This window comes from Nanorana parkeri, unplaced genomic scaffold (genome assembly GCF_000935625.1).
Source record: "Nanorana parkeri isolate BGI_ZX_2015 unplaced genomic scaffold, ASM93562v1 scaffold455, whole genome shotgun sequence".
NCBI lineage: Eukaryota > Metazoa > Chordata > Amphibia > Anura > Dicroglossidae > Nanorana > Nanorana parkeri.
This window is the reverse complement of record NW_017306723.1, coordinates 381,890-408,747: the sequence shown is the minus strand read 5'-3', so window position 1 is coordinate 408,747 and position 26,858 is coordinate 381,890. Positions and strand designations below refer to the sequence as shown.

Genomic DNA, 26,858 nt, shown 5'->3' with positions numbered 1-26,858 from the left:
AACGGTTGCACTTTCATACTTTGCTCGTGTCACACGCCTGTACCTGTGCAGTTCGGTCCTTCCCCTGCACGCAGACAAACACTATTATTGTCATTTTTACCTAACCTCTGACCCCTTCTGCCAGCTTTTGTTTTTGTCTCACTGCACTTCTGTGGTTTTATTTTTCTCTGGTCGGGTTCCGAGATGGACCTGTGGTGGATTTTTTGGCTCGCCATGGCTGTCCTCGCCCCCCTGATTCTGATGGAGATAAGCAGCGCTTTCAAACTCCATTTTAAAACAGTTTCTTACTGCGTTTTGTGTCTTATCCTGTCTGCGCTGGCAGTGCCAGTATGCCTGCTGAAAAATGGTGGCAGGACGGTGGACAATATGAGGTAAGTGACTGATACAGTCCCAGTTTTTCACCTTTTAATGATATTCAAAAGGTCAGTCCCCTATTATAGAAGGGGTCACCCGCTGGTGGGCTGAATTTGCCCAATCCTGCACAAAGGTGTCACTGACGTATGCCCTCCCAGCCCAATCACAAAGGGGCGAGGAATGCCCCTGCCGCAACTGATCGGGCCGAGGAGAGTGTGTCAGTCACAGTTTTGCCCAGGCTTGGTTTGCACCAAGCCCCCCCACCCCCGCACATCCTTATGTCTTATATGACACACTAACAATCCTGCCAGTGACAGGGCAAGTTCTCTGCCCGAGTTCCCATCTCTGCCCACCTTTGTGTCCCAGATCATCCTGGTACAGTCTCCATGATTCAAAAAGTTAAAAATAAAACCCAGCAGGGATGGTGGAAACCTCTCATAATGGCCACATCTGGTGTGCAGATCCGGGAACTCAGCTAAGCCTTAGAAGAAACACTGACATCTAATTTTTTCGTGGCGTGTCCCTTGAATATGCTATATAGAAATATTCCTGTGGATCAATTGAAACAATTGAAAAAAACTCTTGGGAGGAATTTATCAGAACGGGAGAAGACAGATTTTGGAGCAGTTGCCCATAGCAACCAATCAGCGTCTCTCCTCATTGTGTTTAGTTAAGCATTGAAAATAAAAGAAGAAGCTGATTGGTTGCCGTTGACAACTGCCCCAGATTCTGTCTGCTCCAGTTTTGATAAATTCCCCCCCTTGGCATGTTTTTGTTCTTAGAATGACAGAGTTATTCACAAAAGGGTGAAGAGTTTGGAGAAGACAGGAGAAGTGAACAATCTAGGACAACATAGCTGAACTGGAAAGTGAGCTGAGTTGGAGAATTTCTCTAAATCAGCTATTTTGTCCCCGATTGTTCACTTCTCCTGCCTTCTCCAAACTCTTCACCCTATTGTGTATAAAAATGTCTGGTGTCACCCCACATTAATGGACCCCTCATGTAACCCATGAAATGAATCCATATTGGGGACAATTTCCTGATTTAAATAGACTTCTTCTTCAGTATCGAAAAAAATGATATAAACAAGTAACAACAATACGCTGTGATGACTTTGCCGATCTTTATACATGAATATGGGGAATTATGCTTCAATTTGGTCACTTCAGTGGATGGAGAAACTTTGATTAGATGCTGCGTTTCTATAACAGTCTATAACAGACATCCCAACTCTCCCGGACTTTCCAAGAGTCTCCCCCTATAAGATAGCGACTCCCGGCCGCCCGGGAGAGAAACATTTTCTCCCGGAAAGGTTTAGGCCTGGTTCACACCTGGGCGTTTTGTAGCGCGTTCGAACGCTCTGCAAAACGCTCAAACACCGAAATCCCATTATTTCCTATGGGTATGGTTCACACCTAGGCGTATTACAGACCGTATGAACGCGCTACAAAACGCCCTACGCCCAAAGAAGTACAGGAGCTTCTTTGGGGCGCTTTTGTCGCGCGTTTCCATTGGGATACAGCCAAGTAGCCCTCGGAAACGCACGTTTGTCGTGCGTTTTTTACCACGAATCAGAAAAAAAAAATGTTTTGTCTGATATTGGGCTGCCGTCAGAGTAAAAAAAAAACAAAAAAAAAGACAGCATAGAAATGAATAGCTAGATTACAATTGGCTATTTGAATTTGCAGTAGCCAATAGCAGACTAGCTATTGCACCCGTCCACTGCTGCTGTCAATCAGAGGTGGACTTGAAGTTCTCCATCAGGTCCTCCCTCTGTTGATTAACAACAGCAGAGGGCGGGTGCAATAGCCAGCTTGCTTTTGGCTATTGAAATAGCCAATAGTAATCTAGCCATGCATTCCTATGCTGGTTTTTTTTTTAGTCTGACGGCAGCAGCTTTCAGAATATGTAAAAAAAAAACAAAGCGGATATTAAAGAAGCAATAGCTTCTTTGCTATCTGCCATCATTTCAGGGGGATGCTCTTCCAATCCCCCACTGCAGATGGGGTAAGGGGGGCAGAGGGCTCCTCCCTGAAATAAAAAGGGCACCTCCCTGAAATTACTTTTTTCAGGTTGGGATCCCTGCCCATAAGGAAAACGTTTCCAGCACATTCACCAGCCAGCTTGCAAAAAAACAAATGACAATGTCCAACTATTAGGGTAAAAAAAAAGAGGTTTTAGTTGCACAACTTTTGCAAAATATGCCTTGTCAAGGCCCCTCTGTGTAGTGTGGTCCTAACTCTAATCTATGAGAGCCTCTATTTTGGAGCATATATAGCAAAGAATGCATTGGGTGCAGGTTCACCCGGAGGTAGCTCAAATCTCTTTAAAAGCAATGGCAGCTGAAACCCCCAAGATTTCCCCACACCAAATCCAACAAGTGAAACAAATGGCAAACGCACTCATCAATTCGTAACTAGCTCTAAAGTAAGGTGCACATGGAAGGGCTTTACAAAGTACAAAAGCAAAAATGTACCAGCCAGCCTGCAAAAACCCCCAAAACAAATGACACCATCTAACTATTATCACTGTAGTCTATAACCAATCTGCTCCTTGTGTCTTAAAGGAAGGCCGCCAGGATGCCTGTCACAGCTGAGGCTCCCACCCAGCACCAGCGACTGACGTTACCTAAATCCCAGCAGTGGTGCCAGTTCCAGGGCTGGTGCATCTCTGAGCCTGATGCCTGCCCCAGAACTAGTACTGCATGACAGGTAACAACCATCCTGAAGTGTCCTCCTTTAAAGCCTATCTGCGGGAAAAAAAACCCTCGCACTGCAAGGGTTAACTGCTGATCATGGTCTAGGGCCTTGGTTCTCAACTGGTGGGTCGTGACCAGCGGGGTTGCCGCGTGCCTTCCACTTTTCTAAGTGAGAGGCTCCTCAGCCTCCCCCTAGCGCAGCACTGTCAGTTTTTGCGCCAAGCAGCTATTTAAAATATGCTGCCTAGTGCCGAGTGTCAGCTTGAGGTGGGGTGGGGTGTTCTGGGGCTATGGCCACGAGGGAGCTCCATCCATACATTCATTGCTTACTGTTCCCTCGCATGTCCTGTAGAGGTGCCTGGAACAGAGTGACATCACATTCTGGCTCCCGGCACCTCTACAGGGCACGCAAAGGAGTTGTACAAGCAATGCACATATGGATGGAGCTCCGTCACAGCAGCCCACACTGGACCCCAGGCTGAGGATCCAGTGTGGGCTGCTACTACGCGTTCTGGTGTGGGAGGTGCATTGCGTTGGCATTCATTTGAATGGCACCCCAAATGCACCTCCCGCACACAGTTCAATCGCCCGACCGGAATGCGCAGTACCGCAATGCCGTGCGTTTCGGTGCAGTGCGACCCCCGCACCGCTATGCTATGCATTACAGCGTGGCGCAACTTGGGTCGTGACAATGACCAAGGACAAATGTGGGTCATTTTTTCTTACCTGACCCTTGCTCCTGCAAGCTCCAAGACCAGCGCCCGCAGCCTACTGGTTCTACTTTAAAGCAATCAGATCCCAGCTGGCATTTTTCCAACCCAAATTTGAAAATAATCGCTGACTGCTATGTGCAACTCAGACCGTTCTTCATTGAGACGCTGATTAGCTAAATCGGCCATACACATTCCAATCTGTTCCAGATTTACTGATAGTGACGGCCTTCCTGATTTGGATATGAATGGAGGCTGCCTCTCGATCTAGATAGTTGGAGGCTCGAAACGCTGTGTGTGCTGTTCTGCAGCGGGCTGACTTGATGAACGGCGGCTATTCCCTGCCATAGATCTTGGTGAAGTATCTGTCTATGGTACCTTAAGGCAGACTTATCATTTATGTATATGATTTATACTGATACCGCAAGATGAGCTGAGGGCAAAACTGCTATTTTTAGACTGAATTTCTTTTTTTCCTACAACTTGTATAACATGAAACTTTTCATGAACATCATCAATGTGCTAATTAGGTGGTTACGTCACACAAAAATCATATTTCACTGATTGGTGGATGATTTGTTCTATCAGAGGTTACAGTGGGATTTCAGGCAAACAGCTTTATCTGGCAAAAGATTTTTATTACCGTCCATCCAGTGTGGGAATTTACACAGCCCTACCACATAGTACAGCCAGCCTGGTGACCTTATTTTACTTTGCTGCAATTAAGCAACGTAGCTGTGATTGGACAGTGCAGGAGAAGCAACTCTCTCTGCTCTCTCTGCATGTCAGCAAGTTGCCTGTCAGCATATGTAAATACAGGACACCTGATTGGCCCCAAGTACCCAGTCTGAGTGCTGTTGTGCAGGGAATTACAAGAGGCTGATACTGAATCAAATTCTGGTATTTATACTTGTTGAATTTAAAATTAGGGATATACCGATACCGGTATTGAGTACCGATATTTTTTTTCGGTACTCGCCGATAACGAATAGTTCCGTTAAGTAAGCCAGGCTTCCTGATTAGCAGGGAAGCCGTCCCCATGCTTCTCTCGTCACTAGGTGACGAGAAAGCATGCAGCTGACTTTCTGGCCTATCAGGAAGCCGGGCGCCATGTAATGACGCAGCGCTAGGCTGTCTGATTGGCCGGGAAGCTGGCTCCATGCTCCCTCGTCATGAGGTGACGAGGGAGCATGAAGCCGGCTTTACAGCCAATTAGAAAGCCGGGCGATGCGTCATTACACGGCGCACGGCTTCCTGATTGGCCAGCTTCCCGACCAATCAGGAAGCCGGGCAGCGAGTCATTACATTACAAGTGACGAGGGAGCATGGAGCCGGTTTCCCTACCAATCAGGAAGCCGGGCAGTGTGTAATGACTCGCTGCCTGGCTGTCTGATACCGGAAGTATCGGGCTAGGCATCGGAGCATTTGGGTGAGTACGAGTACTCGCCCAAATACTCGGCATTGGCACAAATACCGATACTAGTATTGGTATCAATGTATCCCTATATAAAGTACATTATTTTTAATAAATACATAACTACATTCATTTGTGTTTCTGTAAAGCTGAACTCCTGGATAAGCAAATATTGCCAGAATACAAGAGCCTTGAATCTTGGTGTGCTCGGCTTATTTCTGTCAGATCTGTGCAGTAATCCTGTGAAACGTTGCCTCCTGTAGTAATAAAGACTGGTCACTGCTGCTCTCTCCTTGTGCAAGGTGACTGGTCTTGTCTCCGCCCCCTCCTTTAGTTTTCTGCAGGCAGCCTGTAGTAGGCGAGGCCTGCTGGGTCCCTCCCACAGCTCTGCTCTCTTTGTGGGCCTTGTGCAGCCCAGTAATGATGTCACCACTACTTCTACAAGACAATAACTGGCTTATTGCCCAGTCAATGCATTTGGTGCATGCAAAGTGGCGTTATATCCTTTGTGGCTATTGAGGATTATATTGTGTCTAGAGTTCAGCTTTAAAATCTCTCTTTGGTGTGTACCAAACTGCAGCCAGTGTGAAGCAGAGATTGTTTTACCTGCCCTGCTGTAAAGACAGAGAAGATGATGAGAGTAGCTCCTCCATGCTAACTTTGGTAGGGGGCGGAGCTGGGAACTCTGCTGTATATATTTCCTTGCCAGAGTCCTTGAGAGATGCAAGAAGTTGGAGGGTGATTGAACCCACCGGAGCCCACAAAAATATCAGAGTTGGGTTGTAAGGATAGTGGATTGTGTTTTTTGTTGTTGTGCATGTTCTTTAATTGTTGCGGCTCCATTTTCTCTTCCATTTTATACCTCCGCTTTGTGTCCACCTTCAGGGCTTGTTCACGCGATTTTCCGGTCCTGATCTGGTCCTGACTTGGTCCAGGTCTCGTGCGGAACTGCAAACGCGGTGCTTTGCATGCAGTGCGTTTTTGACACTGTTTTTACCGCGGTCTGGACGCTAACAGTTCTTTTTTTTTTTAGCCGTGGGGCTGTCAGTATACAGATTCATGATTCCATTACATTTACAGATCAGTAGGTTCTTCATCTAGTGGTTACCTACATGTCAGGGAGAGCATCCCTGCTAACAACTGCTGAGAGAAAACCATTTAGGGCCCATTCACACTAGATGCAGTGCGTTCCGGCCTGATTTTGGCCGGAACGCACTGCCTCGCATTGCGGCCGGCACCCTTTTTATGGCGTTAGGAGGGGGCGTGGCGGGCCATTCAAGTGAATGGCGCCGTAGCCACGCCCTCCGACCGCAATGCGATCCGGCGCACGGGATCGCAAGGCACATTGTGCCTGCGGTCCGAACCTGTGCGGTGCGATCAAAATGCTACAAGCGCTATTTTGATCGCATCGCTGGTGATCAGACATGTATCACATGTTTGCAGACATGGTGTTGGTGCTGGCTGCAGAGAACAAGCCCGCAGGAGACGTCGTTATTGGGTGCACCCGATCTTGAGGCTCAGGGACTCCAAGGGTCAGCTTTGGAGTTTATATGAGGATTTGCAAGCTCACTTTTTTTTTGCTTAGCTTCAGTGCAGTCCGTTTTTGGCGTGTTTTCGGTGCGTTTTTGACGCGTACGCAAATGTGACATGCAGTATTTATTATGTTGTGACCTGAACGGACTGCGCATGTGAGAACTGTAGCCCATAAAACACATATGGATACATTGGGATGCATTTTTAGTGCAGGAGCGAACTGATATGGCCAGCACAGAATCCGGACGTTGTGTGAACAAGCTCTCAGACTAAGTGTAACATTTCTCTGTAAAAAATTCCGCTGCGGTGACTCCAGCATGATTCATCCGGTGACTCTTCTGCTCTCTGTCTTGCTGCAAATCTCGCGGCGGTGGTGAACTGGAGGCCTGTCACGCAGCTCACTAAATCTCGGAGCTTCAGCGGAGGCTCGGGGGTGAATTACGAGGACAAGAGGGTATTCTCAGCTATGGCATGCTTTAATGAGGGCAGCCATTGTGTGATTGAACTGAAGTTAACGTGGCTGACGTTGCACCAGGAACCAGTGATCTTGTTTGCCGCCTCCCTTTTCCCTCTTCTGAAGACAAAAACTGTATGGTCTCTTTCTACCCCATCCATCAGGGGGCGCTCAGGGGCTTGAGATATCTGTGTATATGAAGGCTCCAATTTTTTTTTCTCATTATATTTTCTGGTTGAGATAAAGTATATTTAAAGCCAAAACTTTAAAATGAGGTAAAACCTCATTCACAGTTTGTTTTTTTTGCTGCTGGTGTCCTATTGGAGATAATTCCTTGTATTTCCTGTACTGAAGGCACAGCAGGAAGTAAAAGAAAAAAATCCCCTCTTAAGGTGCCCATACACCTTGCGATTATCGTCCTAAAAACCAATGCGATCACAGACTCAAAAACTGAAACAAATCGATAGATTAATGGCTTTTTCGTACAAAAATTATCGCAACATGAACACTGCACATGCGCAAATGAAAATTTGTTCGGTTGATCAGCGAAATTCGGCCAGTTAGTATTGCTAACGAATGATAATGGAAAACTACATTGGTCTGTGCATGATGGGGTATTCCAGCGGAAATTGAACAGGGGTTTGTCAGGACAAAAAAAAAAAAGGAATGATAATTGTGAGGTCTATGGCCAGCTTTAGACAGGTGTCCCCATTAGGAGATGTCCCCTGGCCTCCTGTTCTCTCATAGGAAGACTGAATCTATCTATTGGCTACGCAGACAGCAATACAAATCTGAAAGAGATTCTAATTCTTCTCTACTCTGTGGCTTTATATACAGTTTACAAAGGGCCCTCTAGTGTGATGATATGGAGGCTGCCATTGCCACCCTCTTTCTGAAATGCTACTTGCTTGTCTGCCTGTGACCTCAATACTTCCTGAGGCACTCACCTGGAAGCACCGTTGTTGAACGGCAGGCCCAGCCGGTTGGGTGACTGTTGTGAAACACTCATTAAAGTGTATTAATGAAGAACTCCAGAGTAAATAATAATCTGTATGTAGTCTGCAATGGATGGATGGTAACATTTCTGCATGTAATTGTGTATGAATTCTATTTGGTGTCCTGACTGATAATGTGCGGATTTGAGGCTCTCTAAAGCTTGACCCTAGAAGTGCAATCCGACCGATCATCTCCCTATCACCGACAAACGGTTCCCATTCATGTCAGGTGGTAGTGAGGGGGGCCTCATAAGGGAAACAACATCACTTGGACAAGTTTTTCATTGAGATCAGAGCTTCATAGACATCACCTGATAAGGGGGTCAGATTGGGGAACGTCAAGTTATGTCCATGATTACCCCAACTCCTGATAAACTAAAGCAGTGGTTCTCAACCTCTGTAACCTCAGGGCCCACATTTGTCCTTGGTCATTAAGTTGTGATCCAAGTCGCACTGCAATTAATGTATGGCATTGCAGTACCGCACGTTCCAGTGCGGGCGAATGAACTGTGGCCGGGAGGTGCATTTGGGGTGCCATTCAAATGAATGGCAATGCAACGCACCTCCCACACCAGAACGCGTAGTAGGCGTGATTGCGTAGGACAGTGCGTTAGTCGCACAGGACTGTTTGATTATCACTCTTTACTAGTGTGAACGGGCCCTCAAGAACACTGACAGACACACACAGACACAATCTCACACAACCACAGACACAATTTCACACACATACATACACTCCCAAAAATGTTTTTCTCTTTTTTTTTTTTAAAGATCCACCCCATCTCCGTACCTTACGAAAACTGGAGTGGATCCTCAGCGCATTGTGCATTGCTTGTACAACTCCCTTGTGTGCCCTGTAGAGATGCCAGGTGCCATAAAGTGACGTCACTCCGGTCCAGGTTCCTCTACAGGACATGCAAGGAAGCTGTAAGTAATTCATGCATGGATGGAGCTCCCTCGTGGCCATAGCTCCAGCCCGCCCCACCTCAAACTGACACTCGGCGCCGGTCAGCATATGAATGGCTGCTTGACACGAGAACTGACAGTTCTGCTCTAGGGGGAGGCTGAGATGCCTCTCACTAGGAAAAGTGGAAGGCACACGGCGACCCACTGAACACGGGGGCGCGACCCACATTTGGGTCACGACCCACCAGTTGAGAACCAAGGCCCTAAATCTTACGTACAATTTACATTCTGACTGTACAACCTTTGCACACTCTCCTTTTGATTTACCAAAATTGTATAATATGAGGACCTACCTAAAATTTTCAATCAATTTGTGTCCTGGCCGACAGGCCCTTCCATTTCATAGTTGTCAGTCAATGTAAAGGAGATTCTACAGCCAGATTGTAATGTGTGTGATGAGCTTTACTGATACAGCATCTGTGAAGCATAGCAGAGAGAAGAGCAAATTGCAGTGCTATAAAACTTGGCTTCACCGGCATACCTGTTACACATATGCTTATATCTAATGGGGGCATAGATATTAAATATACAATAAAAGCCTGACAAGGGCTTCTGACCCTTTTCTTCTCAATGCAAAAAATAAGTTTTTGCATTGAGTAGAGAAACAAAAGTTTTTGTCTGGAATTCCGTTTTATCTCCTGTAGATTGTTTTTCATAAAATACCAGGAGTCTGTAGCTGTTATCTTTTACTGTGCATCAAAAATACTGAGCAAAGGTCTGCTACGAATGCTCCTGACTGTTAGGGGCATGAGATTGGTGTCATTCTCTTGTTGTAGTTTATGGCACCTGTCTTAGGTGATGTGTTACCATTATACTTACAGGCAGCACTTAGAGGAGCTTGGGAACAGCCGCCGGCTCAGTAATGGGGCCTGCTGGCACAGTGCGGACTGCAGATGGGAGAAGACATTAGCAATTTAAATTCAGATCTGTTTACTGTAGTAGAGTTAAAATAAAGGCCTTGTTTCCGAAGTCAGCTCTGAGCTTTCACCATAACCGCAGTCAGCAAAAGGCATTAAATGAATGTTTTGTTGTTGTTAAACAGTGAAGGCCAGAAATGCACCCTGCTGGGGATGAATCGGCTACCAAGATTTCACAAAGCTATTCTCCGAATTATGCTTTTGTTCCGATCCTCAGTGTTGTCACCATTTTTAAATGCGATGGAGTTGTAGCAACCTGAACCAGAGTATAACATTTCCAGCCGCACACAGTATTTTAGGAGAGTTATATGATGGAAGGAGCAGATTCCTCCCCCAGAACAGATCATTTCAGGAGAGTGTTATTGGAAGGAGCTGAGTCCTCCAATGGTTCAGATTATTTTAGGAGAGGAGAGTTAGATAGAGGAAAGAGCAGAGTCCTCCAGCGGTACAGAGTATTTCAAAAGAGGAGAGTTAGTAGAAGGAGCAGAGTCCTCTAGCAGTACAGAGTATTTCAGGAGAGGAGAGTTAGGTAGAGGAAGGAGCAGAGTCCTCTAGCAGTACAGAGTGTTTCAGGAGAGGAGAGTTAGATAGTAGTAGGAGCAGAGTCCTCCAGCAGTACAGAGTATTTCAGGAGAGGAGAGTTATAGAGAAGAAGGAGCAGAGTCCTCCAGCAGTACAGAGTATTTGAGGAGAGTTAGATAGTAGGAGCAGAGTCCTCCAGCAGTACAGAGTATTTGAGGAGAGGAGAGTTATAGAGAATAAGGAGCAGAGTCCTCCAGCAGTACAGAGTATTTGAGGAGAGTTAGATAGTAGAAGGAGCAGAGTCCTCCAGCAGTACAGAGTATTTCAGAAGAGGAGAGTTAGATGGAGACGGAACAGAGTCCTCCAATGGTGCAGAGTATTTCAGGAGAGGAGAGTAATAAGATGGAAGCAGCAGAGTCCTCCAATAGTGCAGAGTATTTCAGGAGAGGAGAGTAATAAGATGGAAGCAGCAGAGTCCTCCAATAGTGCAGAGTATTTCAGGAGAGGAGAGTAATAAGATGGAAGCAGCAGAGTCCTCCAATAGTGCAGAGTATTTCAGGAGAGCCGAGTTAGGTAGGGTACACACATTACAAATGTCATCCGGTTCCTGATAACCTGCCAAAATTGATCAGTGGGTGCCACTTTTGGCACCCTTCTACCCGGCATCTCTCGATCAGCTGATTGAAGGAGCAGTTTGTAAAATTCTAGGTAAAATGGAGCTGGCAGCTAATAAGCTGCTACCTCCATTCAGGTATTCTGACAGGGGCTGGCGGCCACTGTCAGAATACAGTGCAAACAGCAGGGGATGCTTCCATCAATGCTCACAAGGAATCTGTTCTATTTTTTTGTTCATCCTGCAGGTTGAATGAAAAAAATAGACACATGTCTACCCATCTTTAGATAGAGGAAGGACCACATTCCTCCATCAGTGCTGAGTATTTCAGGAGAGGAACGTTAGATAGAGGAAGGATCAGTTTCCTCCAAACGTCCTTCTCCTGTATAGGAAGTAGAGTTTGTAAATTCTGCTTTCTATGAAATACTTGTCTCATTCTTGTGTGTGACATGCAGGACATCCCCTACAAAGCACACCAAGTTCTGGTATGAGCTATTGCCCTCTGTTGGAAAGTGATAGATAACTGATTATGCTTTTGCAGTTAAGTTTTGAGAACTATTCCTGTTTAGTATGATGTCACACAACTAACAAGTCACAGACTGGGAAACTAAAGCACAGTGAATTTTAAGTGGAACAAAAGAAGACGTATTCAAGAAATGTGCTGCTTCATTCCTAGATAGGGGAAGGGTGTGAAATATTGTATCTCTGCAATGCCTTTAAAGAAGAACTTTCCCCATATCTTCAAAATAACAACAAAGGCACCTTTAGAAAGGTTTGGTACATAAAATCTACAAGCAGATACTTCTTCTAGATAATTGTCGGCTTTTTATTTTTTGCATATCTTATTTTTCTTTTCTTCCCCAGTCTTCTCACAGTGGCCAATTTAACTAAGGGCCGGTTACTAGATCTCTCTTTACTTCCTGGAACTCTGGCCCATGTGACTACGACATGTGACCATGCACATCATCTCAGGGGAGGAAAATGCCTTTAACTGAGATCTCTGAGATGTTCTGCTGAGGTAACCTTCCTAGAATGCAATGCTTGAGCACATTATATCATTTGTGTGCCAAAGTGGACCAGGAAGTAGAAAAAAAGAAATTGTAAGTAAAATAAAAATATGTTTGTGTAGCTAATGAGTATAAGATGATTTCGTATCAGCATGCAGAGCTGTATGCTGATGTGATTTTTAGTCAAAGGGGATAATTGTATCGTTCTGTATTCGTCTGAAATCATCCACATATCAGGAAACCCAAAGGACAGGAAGTTAGATCTTAACATAGAAAAACAAATAGTTGCATTTGTCCCTGAATGAGACAACGTTGCCAGAAAAAAACAGAACAGACAGATGCTGCAGTTGAGTTTATCCCAGAAGTGTTAAGCCCAAATCAGAGTCAGCCATCATGGTGGTACATTTATAGCCGAGTTTCATTGGACCAGGGACCATTTTTCCATCTATTAACAGCCCATCACAGATGTTGCTTAGCCTACTGCATAGACTCTTATAGGTTTACTGTAGACAGGTTTCCTGTGTGGTCATCTGCTGATATACCTTGTACAGCTGCGAGCACAACGCATTGTGTGTTCTGTAGTAATATTGTGGACTCCTGACTTTCCAATATGGTTCATTCAACTTTATGAACCAAAGGCTACTTCCTGCAGAACGTGTCTTCTGTTCTTGACTACTCACGGCTTACCTTCGAAAAGCTGAACAATTTTACCGCCTTTAAAGCGGACCTTTTACCCTTATCTGTAAAATAACAAACAACACACCTTTGTTTAGTAATGACATTCTTCAAACATATACTTCTAGATAACTGCAGGCTTTGTATTCTTTGCATACCTTGTTTCTCTTTTCTTCCCCAGTCTTCTGACAGTGGCCATGTTTACTAAGGGCAAATTACTAGATCTCTTTTTACTTCCTAACAATTGGCACATGTGACTAGGACATGTGACCATGCACATCATCTCAGGAGAGGAAAGTGCCTTTCCCTGAGATGATATTTCCCAGCAATGCTCTGCTGATGACAAGGCAATCCCAGTGTGCATTGCTTTGCCAAACTGAAGTCATTTTTCCCTTTCAAAGCAGGAAGTGAATGCTCTTTAAGGGTAAGTATTTCGGAATCACAGCATTTTACACCTGACATGTCTATGTTATTGTCAATCATCACACATAGAGGGACGCATTGGTAGAATTAGATTGTTGAGTGTAAAGGTCCGCTTTAAGCCTATTGTGTCCAAACCTAATATGTTGGTGATTTGTGGATGCTGGGGAGTTAAACCTCTGACAGTTTTTTCCATTTCTCAGGAGGTCTACTGGTGATACCTCTGACCTGAGTTCCTGGGTCTGCACACCTGGTGTGACCATTATGAGGAGTTCCCACCATCCCTGATGGGTTTTTAGTCATTTTATATTCTGAAGAATATAGCAGTAGGAGCTGGCACACACAAAGGTGGGCAGGGACACAACACTCCCAGGTGAACAGGAATAGAGTCAGGAATTAGGGTAGGGAGATCCCTCTGGTGAAGTAACTTAAGATAAATAAGAAGTGAGAGGCTGATTTAACTCACTGGTAATTAAAGTATCACTTTTAAATTGCTTAACCCATCCACAGGGCATCAGTCATTAAGCCCTTTTCAGTCTATCACACTTGTTTTTGCCTGTTTTCTGCAACCTCTTCATGTACAGTGCCAATGTAGATGTGTTCATGGAGTTCAGTGCATACAAAAGCTAGGCCCTATTTCCATATACTGTACCACCAAAACTATATAGAGGACACAAAGCTCAGTAAGCATTTTTAGTGTAGTGACCCTTAACCTGTCTAAGGGTCTTCTCATGTTGTACCCACATTGGCGTTGTTTTAACTGGTAACAAAATTCAACTCAACAGATATCACCTTGAAGATCTCCTGTTTGTTTTTACCAGCCTATCTCCGGACATACATATATTAACTTCCACCTGATTTGGGAAAACTCGTTCCAAAGGTCCAAAGTCAAGGCTGACTCTCCGGAAATAACCGAGCCGGCGATAAGTGAGAAATATTAATGATTCTCTGCGGCTCTCCAGTCATTTTCTCCTGATAATTCCAAGAGCACTTTATAATTTCTAAAAGGTTCCCATTACCATCCGTTGTGCTGACTTCACAACTCACTGCTGCTCAGCAACCACTATATCAAATTAATGCGCTTTACAGAATTATTCCTCTCTGCAAATTAAGAAAAAGGGAAACTTTGCCGCATTTTAAAGGGGAAATCACCCAGTGACTCTTTACTTTATTATCATACTGCAGCATTTGCCTGGATTACATTTTATATGCCAGTTTCATTTTTTTTGGCTTACTATGGTGTGTACAGAATTGTCATGATCACATTTTATAATAAAAGATCTGTTGGGGTGTCCTCTAGTGGTCATCTGTATGTTAGGCAGTGCAGTCAGTATGCTTACTGGTTATTATATTTATTAGGATGAGTCATCAAGGAATTGCATTGTATTCTATGAAAATTACAGAAAAAGATTTCTCCCTCGGAATTCAGAAACAACAAAGTGTTTAAAGGAGCATTGTTTGTTACTATATAGCTTTCTATGGCTATTCTCAGATCAACTAAAAAACAGTATACTCTGGCTAAGGGCCCATTCACACTAGATGCAGTGCGTTCCGGGCCGATTCTGGCCAGAACGCACTGCCTCGCATTGCGGCCGGCTCACTTTTTAGTGAGGCAGGAGGGGGCGTGGCGGGCCATTCAAGTGAATGGCACCGTAGCCACTCCCTCCGGCCGCAATGCGATTGTCCGCACGGGATCGCGAGGCACATTGTGCTTGCAGCATTTTGATCGCACCGGACCAGACATCAGGCACAATGTGCCTTGCGATCCCAACGCGGCGATTGCATTGCGGTCGGAGGGCGTGGCTACGGCGCCATTCACTTGACTGGTCCGTCACACCCCCTCCTGCCCCACTAAGAAGTGAGCGGCTGCAGTGCGTTCTGACCAGAATTGGGCTGGAATGCACTGCATCTAGTGTGGATGGGCCCTAACTGGTTTTCTCTCAGCAGTTAGCAGGGATGCTCTCACACTCCCTGACATGTAGTTAACCACAAGATGAAGAACCTACTGATCTGTAAATGTAATGAAATCATGAATATATTGAACATCAAGCCAGTAACTGTAAAATTGATAGAGTAAAGGGAACTATTAATTTACAGCATTCCCAAAGCTGTGTATTAGACATTTGGAAGGTTTGTGAGTTCAGTAATCTCGAAGAGAGTTGTCTTGATTTTATCGAAGGGATAGTTTGGAAAATCCTTCCAGTGAGGAGCCCGGACAGGTACTGGTATGCTGATGGTACGGATTGATATCTTATACCTGTGAACCTGCCCCATAATTACAGTGTTGCTTTAAGATAAGATCTTTATCAGGCTGTGAGGCCATGCAAGGCTACCTGGGACTGATCTGTAAAACATGATTGTTCTTAATTCCACTGGGTGTGTTTTTTATGTTTGTGTTTTTCGCCAGTAAATCCAGCTAGTTTGCATCTCACCAGTGCCTCCCAGTATCTGATATCAAGAAAACCATTGTAAATGGAACCTGTGCCCAGATCATGAACACTAAAGTATTTACCCATTTTTAACAAGCAGTAAAATCATTTTAAAACAAACCATCTATAAACATTATTTATAAATTAGTCTTCAGTTCACAACATAGTTATTGAAATCTTAGGTCTTTTCCTTTTGCAGCAGAATCCTGCCAGGCTGCTGGTCCTCAAATCTAAACAGTCAGCAGGTGATTTTAAAGCTATTGGAAACAGACTGAGCACAATCTTAGGTCCCATTCACACTTCCTGCACATGGCATGTTTTGTTGCGTGTAAGCATAGCGCAACCTATTAATTTAATAGGGCTGAAATACGTGTGACAAACATGGCAAAGAAGCTCATGCAACAGATTGGGCTGTGAGCTTTGCACGTGTTTCTGACTACTCGTTTGTTGCATGTTAAAGTGCGCGCTAAATGTCATTCCTGACTGACGGGTGAGATCATATTGCACTTGCGTCAAAGACGCATGAATAACTCGTTCACAATGCCAACAGGCACAGCTGTCTAAATGGACCCATGGATTTAAATACAGCTATGTACCCATGCATGAAAAACTAGACGCTGTGCGCATCTGTAGACACCATTTTTTGCACCCCTGTAAATAAGCTAGTGCGGTCAGTGAGAGCCTGATTTAAAGCTCTTTTACTGACTGTTAAGAATATGTAATTAATTTAATGTGCATAGTCTGGCCCAGGTACGCTTTGAAGAGAACGAGGTGTAGGTACAGTAGTACCTAGGAACATTCATATATCAGTAAGTGGTTGTTATTTTTAGGAGGAATTCAAGACAAAAGGTCAATTTTCAGGGTACTGCTTTGGTACAATTAACATTTCTATTTTTCCCTATACCATCTTCATTTTTGAGTTCAGTTCCACTTCAGTATTTTATATTTAGAGACACTATTAATAAATAGTGATGATCAGGGGCTTTCACAGTTTTGTGCGGGCGAACTTAGACGAACTGCGTTTGCACCAAGCCCCCGTTCATCATTATTGCTAAACAGGAATGACATGGTTGTAAAGGAGGGTTGGTAATTTAGGGCACAGCTGGCTCTGTAGCATATTGTGTTATTTTAATTATGTCAGTTGTTTTTTAGCTTTTTTGAGAGGCCTTTTAGCTTTGTGCAATATGCAGATGACCTGTGAGCGAGTTCACATTATTTCTCTGTTTACAGCTGAGCGTCTGTGTGTACATAGAGTAGCCTCAGTGTATACAAACATTTACTGAAGGATCTTTCTCAGAACAGATTTGCATTCCTGTTTACTTAAATATTTGGCACACTTGCTGCAGTGAAAGTGAATGCCATAAGGCCTCGTTCACACCTGAACGTTTTGTAGCGCGTTCTACGTTTGACGAACGCTCTACAAAACGCTCAAACATATAAATCCCATTGTATTCAATGGGTCTGGTTCACACCTAACGCGCTACAAAACGGTCCACGCCTGAAAAGGTACATGTACTACTTTGGGCCGTTTTTGTTGCGCGTTTCCATTGGGATACAGCCAAGTAGCCCTCGGAAAACACGCGTTTGTCGCGCAATTTTTTTTACCGCGATTCGTGGTAAAAAAACTGCGCGACAACCACGCGACAGACGCGCATATGCAATACGCCTAGGTGTGAACCAGGCCTCAGGTAAGAGGGTGACTGCAGGATTAGAATGGTGCAGGGGCATGTGACCAGCTCTGGGGCATCACATAGTATCTTCTGGGGAATTTTTGGGGAACTGAGGTCAGGTGGCTGACTTTTACTGAACAGTCGTCCCTTGAGATCTTCAGCAGAAGCCATATGATCTGTGCAGAGGCATTGTGTTAGTGCAGGGGTGGACAAATGAATATAGAACTCAGGTGCCAGTCTGTTCAATCCAGGACACAGAAGGATTTTTTTCCAGCAGCCAACTCCATTGACGACTAGAGAAAACCTCAAACATTAGGTGCCAGATGTAATTTTTAGGGAGCACTGGTATCCAGGGATTTGTCCAGCCCTGGGTTAGTGTTGGGTTAAGGTTAGGGGGTCATGTCATGTAAGTGTTTATATTACATTTTTTAAAAGAAGCAAAAAAACGCTTGCCAAACACGATTGGCACTGTCTTTTTGACACCAGAACCTAATGTATTGAGAAACGTGTGGTCTATTTTAATAGTGATAAAAGTAATTCACCGACACACACTTGAAGGGTTTTAAAGTATTGATATGTTTATTCAATACCCAATGTCACATACTGTCATACGGTGCTAACGTGTCGGGTCCGCACAGGGATCCTTCATCAGAGCGACAGTGACACATCTGATGAAGGATCCCTGTGCGCACCCGACACGTTAGCACCGTATGACAGTATGTGACATTGGGTATTGAATAAACATATCAATACTTTAAAACCCTTCAAGTGTTTGCCAGCTAATTACTTTTACTACTATTAGTGTTTTGCACAGCGCCATCCGTGTGGTCACCTGGGCACCACATACACTTTGTGGTTTTGAGACCGTGGCAGTGCGAATGGGATTTGGACTTTGTGGTCTATTTTAATGTTTTTAAATAATGTGAATTGAATCCAAATGAAGGAGTGTAAGGTTAAAATAACTAATCTTATCAATCAGTGTTAATCTTAAAACAAATCTACAAGAAGAGTATTTTAAAATGACAAAAGAGCATACTGTATGCTGTGGAACTTGCATATGCAGCTTGGACCGCACAGGGGTTCCGAATATTACTTGACAGCTTAGCCCACTAAAGTTTGGACTTTGTGGGTTAATCTACAACGCCCTCTGTCAAATCGATAGACTTGGAAACAGAACAAAAAACTTGTCTGTTTCCTCCACAAAGCACTTCACAGTTTGAGGAGAGACGAAATGAAATATTTAATGGTCATTCAGTGAAAGTAATTGGGCAAATATACTTCTGCCAAGTGTCTGCAAATTTGCACAGCGTGAAGGAAATTATTTGGTAGGCAATTAACGTTCCCAGCTTTGTACAATATTTTGTAGCTGCTCCGTACTCAGTTCTCATTGAGGATTCTCAAGAGCATCGTAATGCACACCAAGAATTTCACAGCAGGGCGGTCAGACGGCCCTGTGACTGCCATTTAGTGCTTGTAGACGAATTTTATGATGTTACCTTTTACAGTCTTGGCCTCGGCCAAGATATAAACCACTGGAAAAATTCTATAAGCTGGGCAGCAAAATGTTATTGCCATAAAGGTGCCAATTCACTAAGATAGTTGAATTATTTTAACTCTTTTTTTTTTTTCTTCGAAAAACTGGATCCACTAAATATGACAATAGGTGTACAATTGTGATCCTTTCCTGTTCTCTTGAAAGGGTATTCTAGCGTCCCGTTGCATGGATCCATTTTCTGCTGTCCTCATAGAATATCACTTTAAAACCTGTTTTTTTTTTTTTTTTTTGCTACACATATTTTTATTGTTCCAGATAGGAAAATGTATTTGCACTTCCTGTCCTGGAGACACAACAAGAAATAAGCGCAAAGATCTCTGAAGTGAGGGAAATCCCCAATTTTTGGAAGGTTGATAGTGACAATAGTCACCAGGGCAAATTGTCACCAGATAGTCACCAGAGTGAATTACCCCCAACGGGAACATAGACAGAATTACCACCGTCAGAAACATACAGGGTTATTCACAAAGCTGCCGAAGGCAGCCGTGTGAATAACTGACCCGAAGTGAAGTGAGCCGATCGCTGTTCGGCTATTCACTTCAGGCTTGTACAGCTGCTTTTCAGCCGCCGAGCAGTATTCAGCTCGGCTATTCTGTTCGATACCTCCGTGGTACCGAGCAGAATAGAAAAACAGTAAAAAAAAGTAGAAAACGATTGGGCGGAGCTAGCAGTGACAGCTAGCTCTGCCCAACTGTTTCCTATTGGCCTGGACCTGCTGTCATTACAATGAGAGCTCGACGGAGCCAGCGGTGATATCACTGCTTGCTCCGCTGAGCTCTTATTGTAATGACAGTTTAGCGTCCCCTGGTAACCAGGGGATGCAGAACTGTCATGAGAGCTCAGCGGAGCCGGCGGTGATATCACTGCCGGCTCCGCTGAACTCTCATGACAGTTCAGCGTCCCCTGGTTACCAAGTAACGCTGATGCTGATCTGTCATTGCAAGTGGCTGGAGTCAGCCGTGAGATGACAGCTGGCTCCGCCCAGCTGTAAGTAGCAGGCTTTTAGCCGGCCAATGGCCGGCCGTTCGGCCTGCTTCAGCTTTCCCCTCAGCTCAGTCGAGCCAAAGCATATACCTTCAGCTTGGCTGAGCCGCTCGGCCAACTTCGGGAGCTATACGGGCTATAGTGAATAGCGGTACAGCAGCCCTTTGGTTCTACTGAACCGAAGGGCTCAGGCGGCCGAAGCTAGCCGAAGGATCAGCCAGAGCTACGGCTGATCCTTTGGCTAGCTTTGTGAATAACCCCCTATAGACAGAATTACCACCAACAAGCACATAGACAGAATAACCCCCCACGGGAACATAGAAAGCATTACCCCCAATGGAAACATAGACAGAATTATCCCCAATGGGAACATAGACAGAATTACCCCGAATGGGAACATAGACAGAATTACCCCCAATGGGAACCTAGACAGAATTACCCCCAACGGGAACATAGACAGAATTACCACCAACAAAAACACAGACAATAAAACCTGCAGAGATTTCAACAATTTTTAACTTCCTCAAAAACTAAAAAAATATTAAAACAATACTCGACTCAACACTAAAAAATATTCAGTGTTGAGTCTCTATATGCTGGCATCATTTAAAGCAGGGTATCAAAGTATTATATTTTGGCTACAGTGTTATCCACCTCCCCTTCTCACAGTCCCGTCATTAATAATCACAACTCTTTAAACAATTATATTTTGACTGCCAATCTGGCACTGTGCTACATGGCCATGTAAGTTTTCACTGAAAGAAATTTTGCATATGATTTCTGCTTTGTTTTTGGCTTTCTAAATTTTCACAGTCCTACTTCATCTAGGTTTGTAGCTGTGTCTTCTAGTGAAGTGTGTCAGGCAGTGCAGTCATGTTCGGTCATACAATAGGACACTTAGTCATGGTCATGTGTCATTTATTTACCTGTTTTTTTTTTAATTCTTCCAGACAGGTTAGGAAAGTTATTATGTAATGGTGATAAATTCATACTGCAGACTGTGTACCAGTATTTGTAATATTTGCACTGCTTCTGCCTGGTACAAAGAACAGAAAGTTTTTTTTAATTGGGGTGGATCGAGGTAAAAACTCATAAGTAAATTTCTCTGTCATGAGGGTTTGTCTCTTTATTGAGTTGTATTTTTTTGCATTGAATGTAAAGTGCTGAAATTATATATAATAGATGAAACTCCATGACATGGCACTGGCCAATCTCACAATTGTTCTTTTGCATTATTTTTTATTACATCCTGAGGGTTACATATTTGTTGAAAGCATAAATGCACTCCTTTTATATAAAAAAAATTGCATTTGGAACAGATACTTTCAGTAATCCAATTAAAGTAAATCCAACATTTTATGGGTAAGGTATAGGCTTTAGTTAACTTTCAAGTTTCAAGTGATATATAATATAATTATTCAAAATTAGGTTAAGGGTAGGGTGGCATTAAGGGCTAAGTATTGAGGTTTAGGTTAGGGTGGTATTAGAAGTTAAAGGAGAACTATGAGGTGAGTGCTTTTCACTCATCTATAGGTCTAGCCGACCTGTAACAATGAGACTGTCACAGGTTGGCTCAGTAGATATTAAAGTGAGCGAACACATACCGGCGTTTGCTCACTTCTCGATCCTGTCACGGCTCTCTGCCGTGACAGGGGAGGGGCTGTATTCCCCCCACCCCGCTCCGATCCGCCAGCGCTGGCTGAGTACGGCGCCTGGGAGAGGAGCAGCACAACATCATGCCTTATGAGCAGGGTACCATAACACCTCACCTGCTAACGCTTACTGTTGCTGCTCATCGCTTGATTGCTGTGGTGTGCTCCTCTGACGCGACCCTCCTGTTCTGGCAGCCTATGCCTGACAGAATCCTCTTTTATCCGAACTCGAATTGAACGAAACAGTTGTTTCTCTACCTATGTTTTATATTCCTCTGCCTCTGATTGGCTGATCGAGAAATTCCAAACACGATATACATCTCTTCTCGTTTCCCCTGAAGAAGCCCGGATGGGCGTAACATGTTGGGATATATAAGAGCACATATGTAGCCTTTGGAAACCAACTTTGTGACTCAGAATTGTGCGGTATCGTTACCATGTGGTGAATGTACCAATATATGTTTTACTTTACTTTTTAATCATGCTAATGATACATTAAATAAATGATTTTCTAAATTTTTATTGCTGAGGCTTGGTAATGTTTCTTTAAAGCCCCCTTTCCCTATATATCTTCTCTTTCTCTGTTATACTATATATCGGACGGGGGAGGGGGCGGGGCCTCTAGATAGGCAGAGCCAGCTGTCACTCACGCAGCTGGGCGGATCCCGACATAATTGTCTGGATCCGCTTCAGCAGCGGCGTCTCAGTATACTGCGAGCAGTAGCTTGCGGTATACTGTGGCGTCTCAGTGTACCGCGAGTTATAGTGTCAAAGGTTTAATAAAGGGATTGAGGTTAGGATTAAAATAAGTGTTATGGTTAGGAATAAGTCAGGGGCCACTGCATGCGAGTAAGCGATGTGGGTTTTCTTTTTGACATTGAAAACCCCACGTGAACCTGTGTTGGGCTTTTCTTTTACAGAGGATTTTTTAAAGGTTTCAGAAGCATGATATTGATTCATATATGGAAGCAAAGCATTATGATGGCATACAGTTGTGCGAAAATGCATGACCTCAAAGACAACGTATCTGTGTTTTCGTTTACAACTTCAAGGGTGGTTTGCTATGTTGATGGCTGGCCTTAATGTTTTTAGAAGCCGGATGAAAAAGGTGAATTAAAGAGTAGGTAGGTGCAGGGAGGTATGTTCTTTAGTTGGGAAGAGGGAATTTGGAATATTGGGTGTTTGGAAAAGAGGGAAGGCACCAGAAGGTGTATGGGGGCTTTGCTAGACTTCTCTGTGCTGAAACATACTGTACTGAAAAAAAAACCATATCCCTCCTCTCCTTTCAGACCACAGAAACAGATATCCTCTTGTTCTCAGAGCCATGGCCTGTCTAGGGACGGCTTGTGTTCTAAAACCTGCAGCATTCCAGCTGTTCTGCTAGAAAGCTGCCTGTGCCCAGAATGTCCTTCGTTCTTCATGGTCAAACTTGGCACACATGTCATATCTGAGCACCACTGGAAAGTCACAGGCTATACACACTGGCCAGCCCTGGATGGGCCACAGCAGTATGGCTGATATTTCACGGGTTACTTGGAAGAGAAAGGAGGGTGGTGGGGATTTGTAACCTTGTACATATGAATACATTTAAATTACATATCCAGTTCTTCACTTCTAGGGGTCATCAGTCCCAACCTGACTAGTGGTTTAAAATGTTAAAGGATCAGCCGATCCTGCAGATGAATAGCCGGGATTATCGACTCACCACCTGTCCCACCCTGATGCTGCTGTAATCTGCCGCTTCCTAGTTCTGTGCCATACAAGCTGGCACATTATCCCTGCTTTTTTGCTTACATACTCAAAGCTCATTGTCTGGTGGTTTACATAACACCGTGCCACCTGACACATTTGTGGCCTACTTGTGAGTTTATTATGCTTGCTCATTAACTAGTCCATAGTGAGAGTGGTGAAAAAAACAAAGTTCCCTTGGTTTCTCATATTGTGTAAAATCATTGAGGCTCTCCATAGCTGTAAGTATAACAAGATCCTACGGCTTTGCCCAATAAGGGAATGTGAATTATAATCAAGTAATTGAGCTGCTCCCATTTATTATTTAGTGTTCGTTTGACGATGATTTTCTGAACAGCTAAAAGGCTTCTGGTTTTCCTCATTGCACTTCTCAGGCCGTATTCATTGTCATGATTCATTTTAAGAAATTACTTTGTGGTCATCACTATAGAGAATAGTGTAAGTTCTGTTACTGGCTTTACCGGTAAAGAAAAACTGAGTCTTGAGATGTGTGCATGGTGTAAGGAGCACCTGTACTGCCTCAGCTGTACATCCAGGCATTGCTGTAGTGCTGCAGTCTAGCCCTCTTGTTTTTGTGTTAAAGTTGTATTAAACACTCAAACTTGTTTTCAATAAGGAATCAAACAAATATAAATTGCCCAGGAAAATATTCCTTTCAATTCTTGCTTATATTTCTGAACAGCGGGCACCAACTCTCTCAGTTCGGCTTTCCTGAACTTCCTGTCCAGTACAAGAGCACAGGGGATAGGGCAGTCTCCAAAAGCTGTCTATCTTCTAGCTTGGAGAAGGGAGGATTGAGAAAGAACAAGGAAAAAGGAGAAGTGGGGAGGGGGGAGTTGGTTTACCTTGCTATGTCTGCAGGTTTGTGGAGACACACTCAACTTATTAGCACACACAAGGGGGGCTACATAGGACCGTGCAATGGAAAGGAGTCACCCTAAAACAGGATATTAGTGCCCAAGGGACCAGCTGATTCTGCAGGGAACTAAAACATTTTAATAACAAGGAGCAGCATCCATTGTAAGTGATTCAGTCAGCGGTTGATATAGCTTAAAAACGCTTTAACTTTAATATGACTTTAATCTGGGAACCCCAGTTTGTTATATGTAAAACAGGAGAGGAATTCCCAAATACACCCACTTCTGTCAGTGCTAAAAATTACACCCATCATTCAAATTCAAACTTGCCTTGAAAGTTTGGATCTTATTGTTGACACTGCAAGCAGAGAAAGAGGACATTGCATAGCACAGATTCAGAAAGCAGGCCCACCCACTGCACATGTGAGAAGCAGCCTGGAATCTGGCTCTAGGAAATGACATACAATGTAGATGTAGGTAAATGGAGTATAATTTCGGACAGTTGCAGTCTGGAGAACACTGCGTTCACTGATGAGTTTGCAATTCTGCCGTGTATTAGGTGTGTCAAAGCTGGTCAGCATGCCTGGCTGCAAATAAAGCTGGCCATACAATATCACACAGTGGGTGCCGCTGTCGACACCCTTTGGCTGGCATCCTTCGCCAGTCGGAAAATCTTCGGCTGAAAAGGGCCCAATGAGCTGCCGGCTCTGATCGGGCATTCTGACAGCGGCCCACTACTACCAGCACTGCAGTGTTCATCACGGCCTTTGCAATATTATCATTAATTTTTGACCATACTCATCATTGTGGACACTTTCCCACTTTATGGCAGAACCCCATACAAGCCGCTGGGGGCTTGGTAGTTGGCCACTCCGGTCCTGAGCACTGCATGCTGGGGTGGCAGGTGTTGTGTGATGTGCTTCTTCATATTTTAAAGTATCAGGATTTTTACAGACAAGTCATGAGGTAGCAGCAGAAAAGGTCATTAGAGAAACATAAGGGTGCTCAGCCCATGGTGGGGGAGAAGAGGAGGTGCAGGTTTGGCATTGTTATTCCAATAAAAATCATGATTTCATATACCGTACATTTTCTTTATATTTAGAACTAAACCTTATTTATTATTATGACTAATGAGCTTATTGTTTGAGCGTGTGAGGCTACGCTGCAGCTCTTCACCAAGCTGACTGTGTAAACTGTGTAGTTTGTTCATCTGTTATTCAGCCCAATTCTCAATACACACACACAGCTGAATGAGTTCCGTTCCCTCCACCCCTTTCTGCTAGCTCATATGGACCTGTCGTCAATACAGTCATCCAAAGCACCGTGTGTTGGTAATACTTCATTAAATTTGGTTAATATAACTAACAGAGCCCCCTCCATAGCTTTACATAAAAGCTGACTAACATTTTTCATCAAGTAAAAAGGTAAGCAGCATTTTTAAAATTATGCTATGTGAATGGGAACATGTAACAAATATAATGCAGGTGTTTTCCCAGCATAGCTGACACACACACACTTATGTATATATATTAGACATGCACTGAAATGTAATTTTTAGACCGAAAATGAAATTAGGACATTTGTCAGAACGAAACAGAAACTTACTTTTTTTTCCCCAACCTTTTTGAAAACTTTAACTATTTTTAAATTATTTTATTTTTTACCTTACTGTTAGGGGCTTTGGCGAAATATCAGGTCTAAACAGATCCCTGATATTTCCCTTTAAAAAAAAAAAAAAGAGATTGAGGACACAGAGTTCTCAAATCTCTCTTTCTGCAGCCCCAGTTATCAATGAACAGGAAGCTGTCGGTACAAAGGCTTCCTGTCATTCACAATCTGGAGATAGTACATATTTACTATCAACCCAGTCATGAATGGACAGGAAGCCTCTGTACTGAGCTGATTCCTTTTCATTCATAAATTGAGCAGATAGTAAATATTTACTATGTCCCCATAAATGAACAGGAAGTGATGTAAAGCACTTCCTGTTCATTCATAACTGGGGACATAGTAAGTTTAATATGTCCTTAGTTATTTGCAAACACTCAGCGATCAGTACTGATTGCTGAGTGTTTATGCTTCGTTCTCCATCCTGACTGCTCCGCATGACACGGGAGCCAAGCTCTCCTCCTCCATTTTCTGGCCTATATAGCGGTGCATCCGTCCTTTCTCTCCTCTCTGCTGGGCACTGCTCTGTGTCCCAGCGGGGAGGAGAGAAACTGTCACAGACGGCCGAGCGCTGCGAGCAGCCGGCGTCTCTCCTCCCACCCCGCTCAGCCTCCTGTCACAGATCGGCAGAGCAGTGTGTGGGCGAAGACAGCTAGCGCTATCACAGGAGGCTTAGCTATCCTCCCGCACTGCTTATTCAGCCTCCTGTGACAGCGTGTCAGAGAGGAGAGCTAATACAAACACTCAGTGATCGCTGAGTGTTTGTAAATAATTGAGGACAGAGTATGGTTACTATATCCTCAATTATGAATGAATGGGAAGTGATCTACATCACCTCCTGTTCATTCATGATTGTGGTTATAGTAAACATACTATGTCCTCACGTTATGAATGAACAGGAACACCAAGTATAGAGGATACCTGTTCATTGATAACAGGGGCTGCAGAAAAAGAGCTTGAGGACTGTGTCCTCAATCTCATTTTTTTTTTTTTTTAAAGTGAAATATATAGGGGGA

General features: G+C 43.9%; 1 protein-coding gene across 1 annotated transcript in view; it reads left to right on the top strand.

The window, feature by feature from the left end:
- Nucleotides 1-135: 135 nt before the first annotated feature.
- The window catches only part of AGPAT2 (1-acylglycerol-3-phosphate O-acyltransferase 2), a 43,999-nt gene continuing 17,276 nt past the window's right edge, over nucleotides 136-26,858 (top strand). The window contains exon 1 of the mRNA XM_018560453.1: nucleotides 136-371. Within this exon, the coding sequence (XP_018415955.1) occupies nucleotides 184-371 (188 nt within the window). The 5' untranslated portion in view covers nucleotides 136-183. The remainder of the gene's footprint in view (nucleotides 372-26,858) is intronic.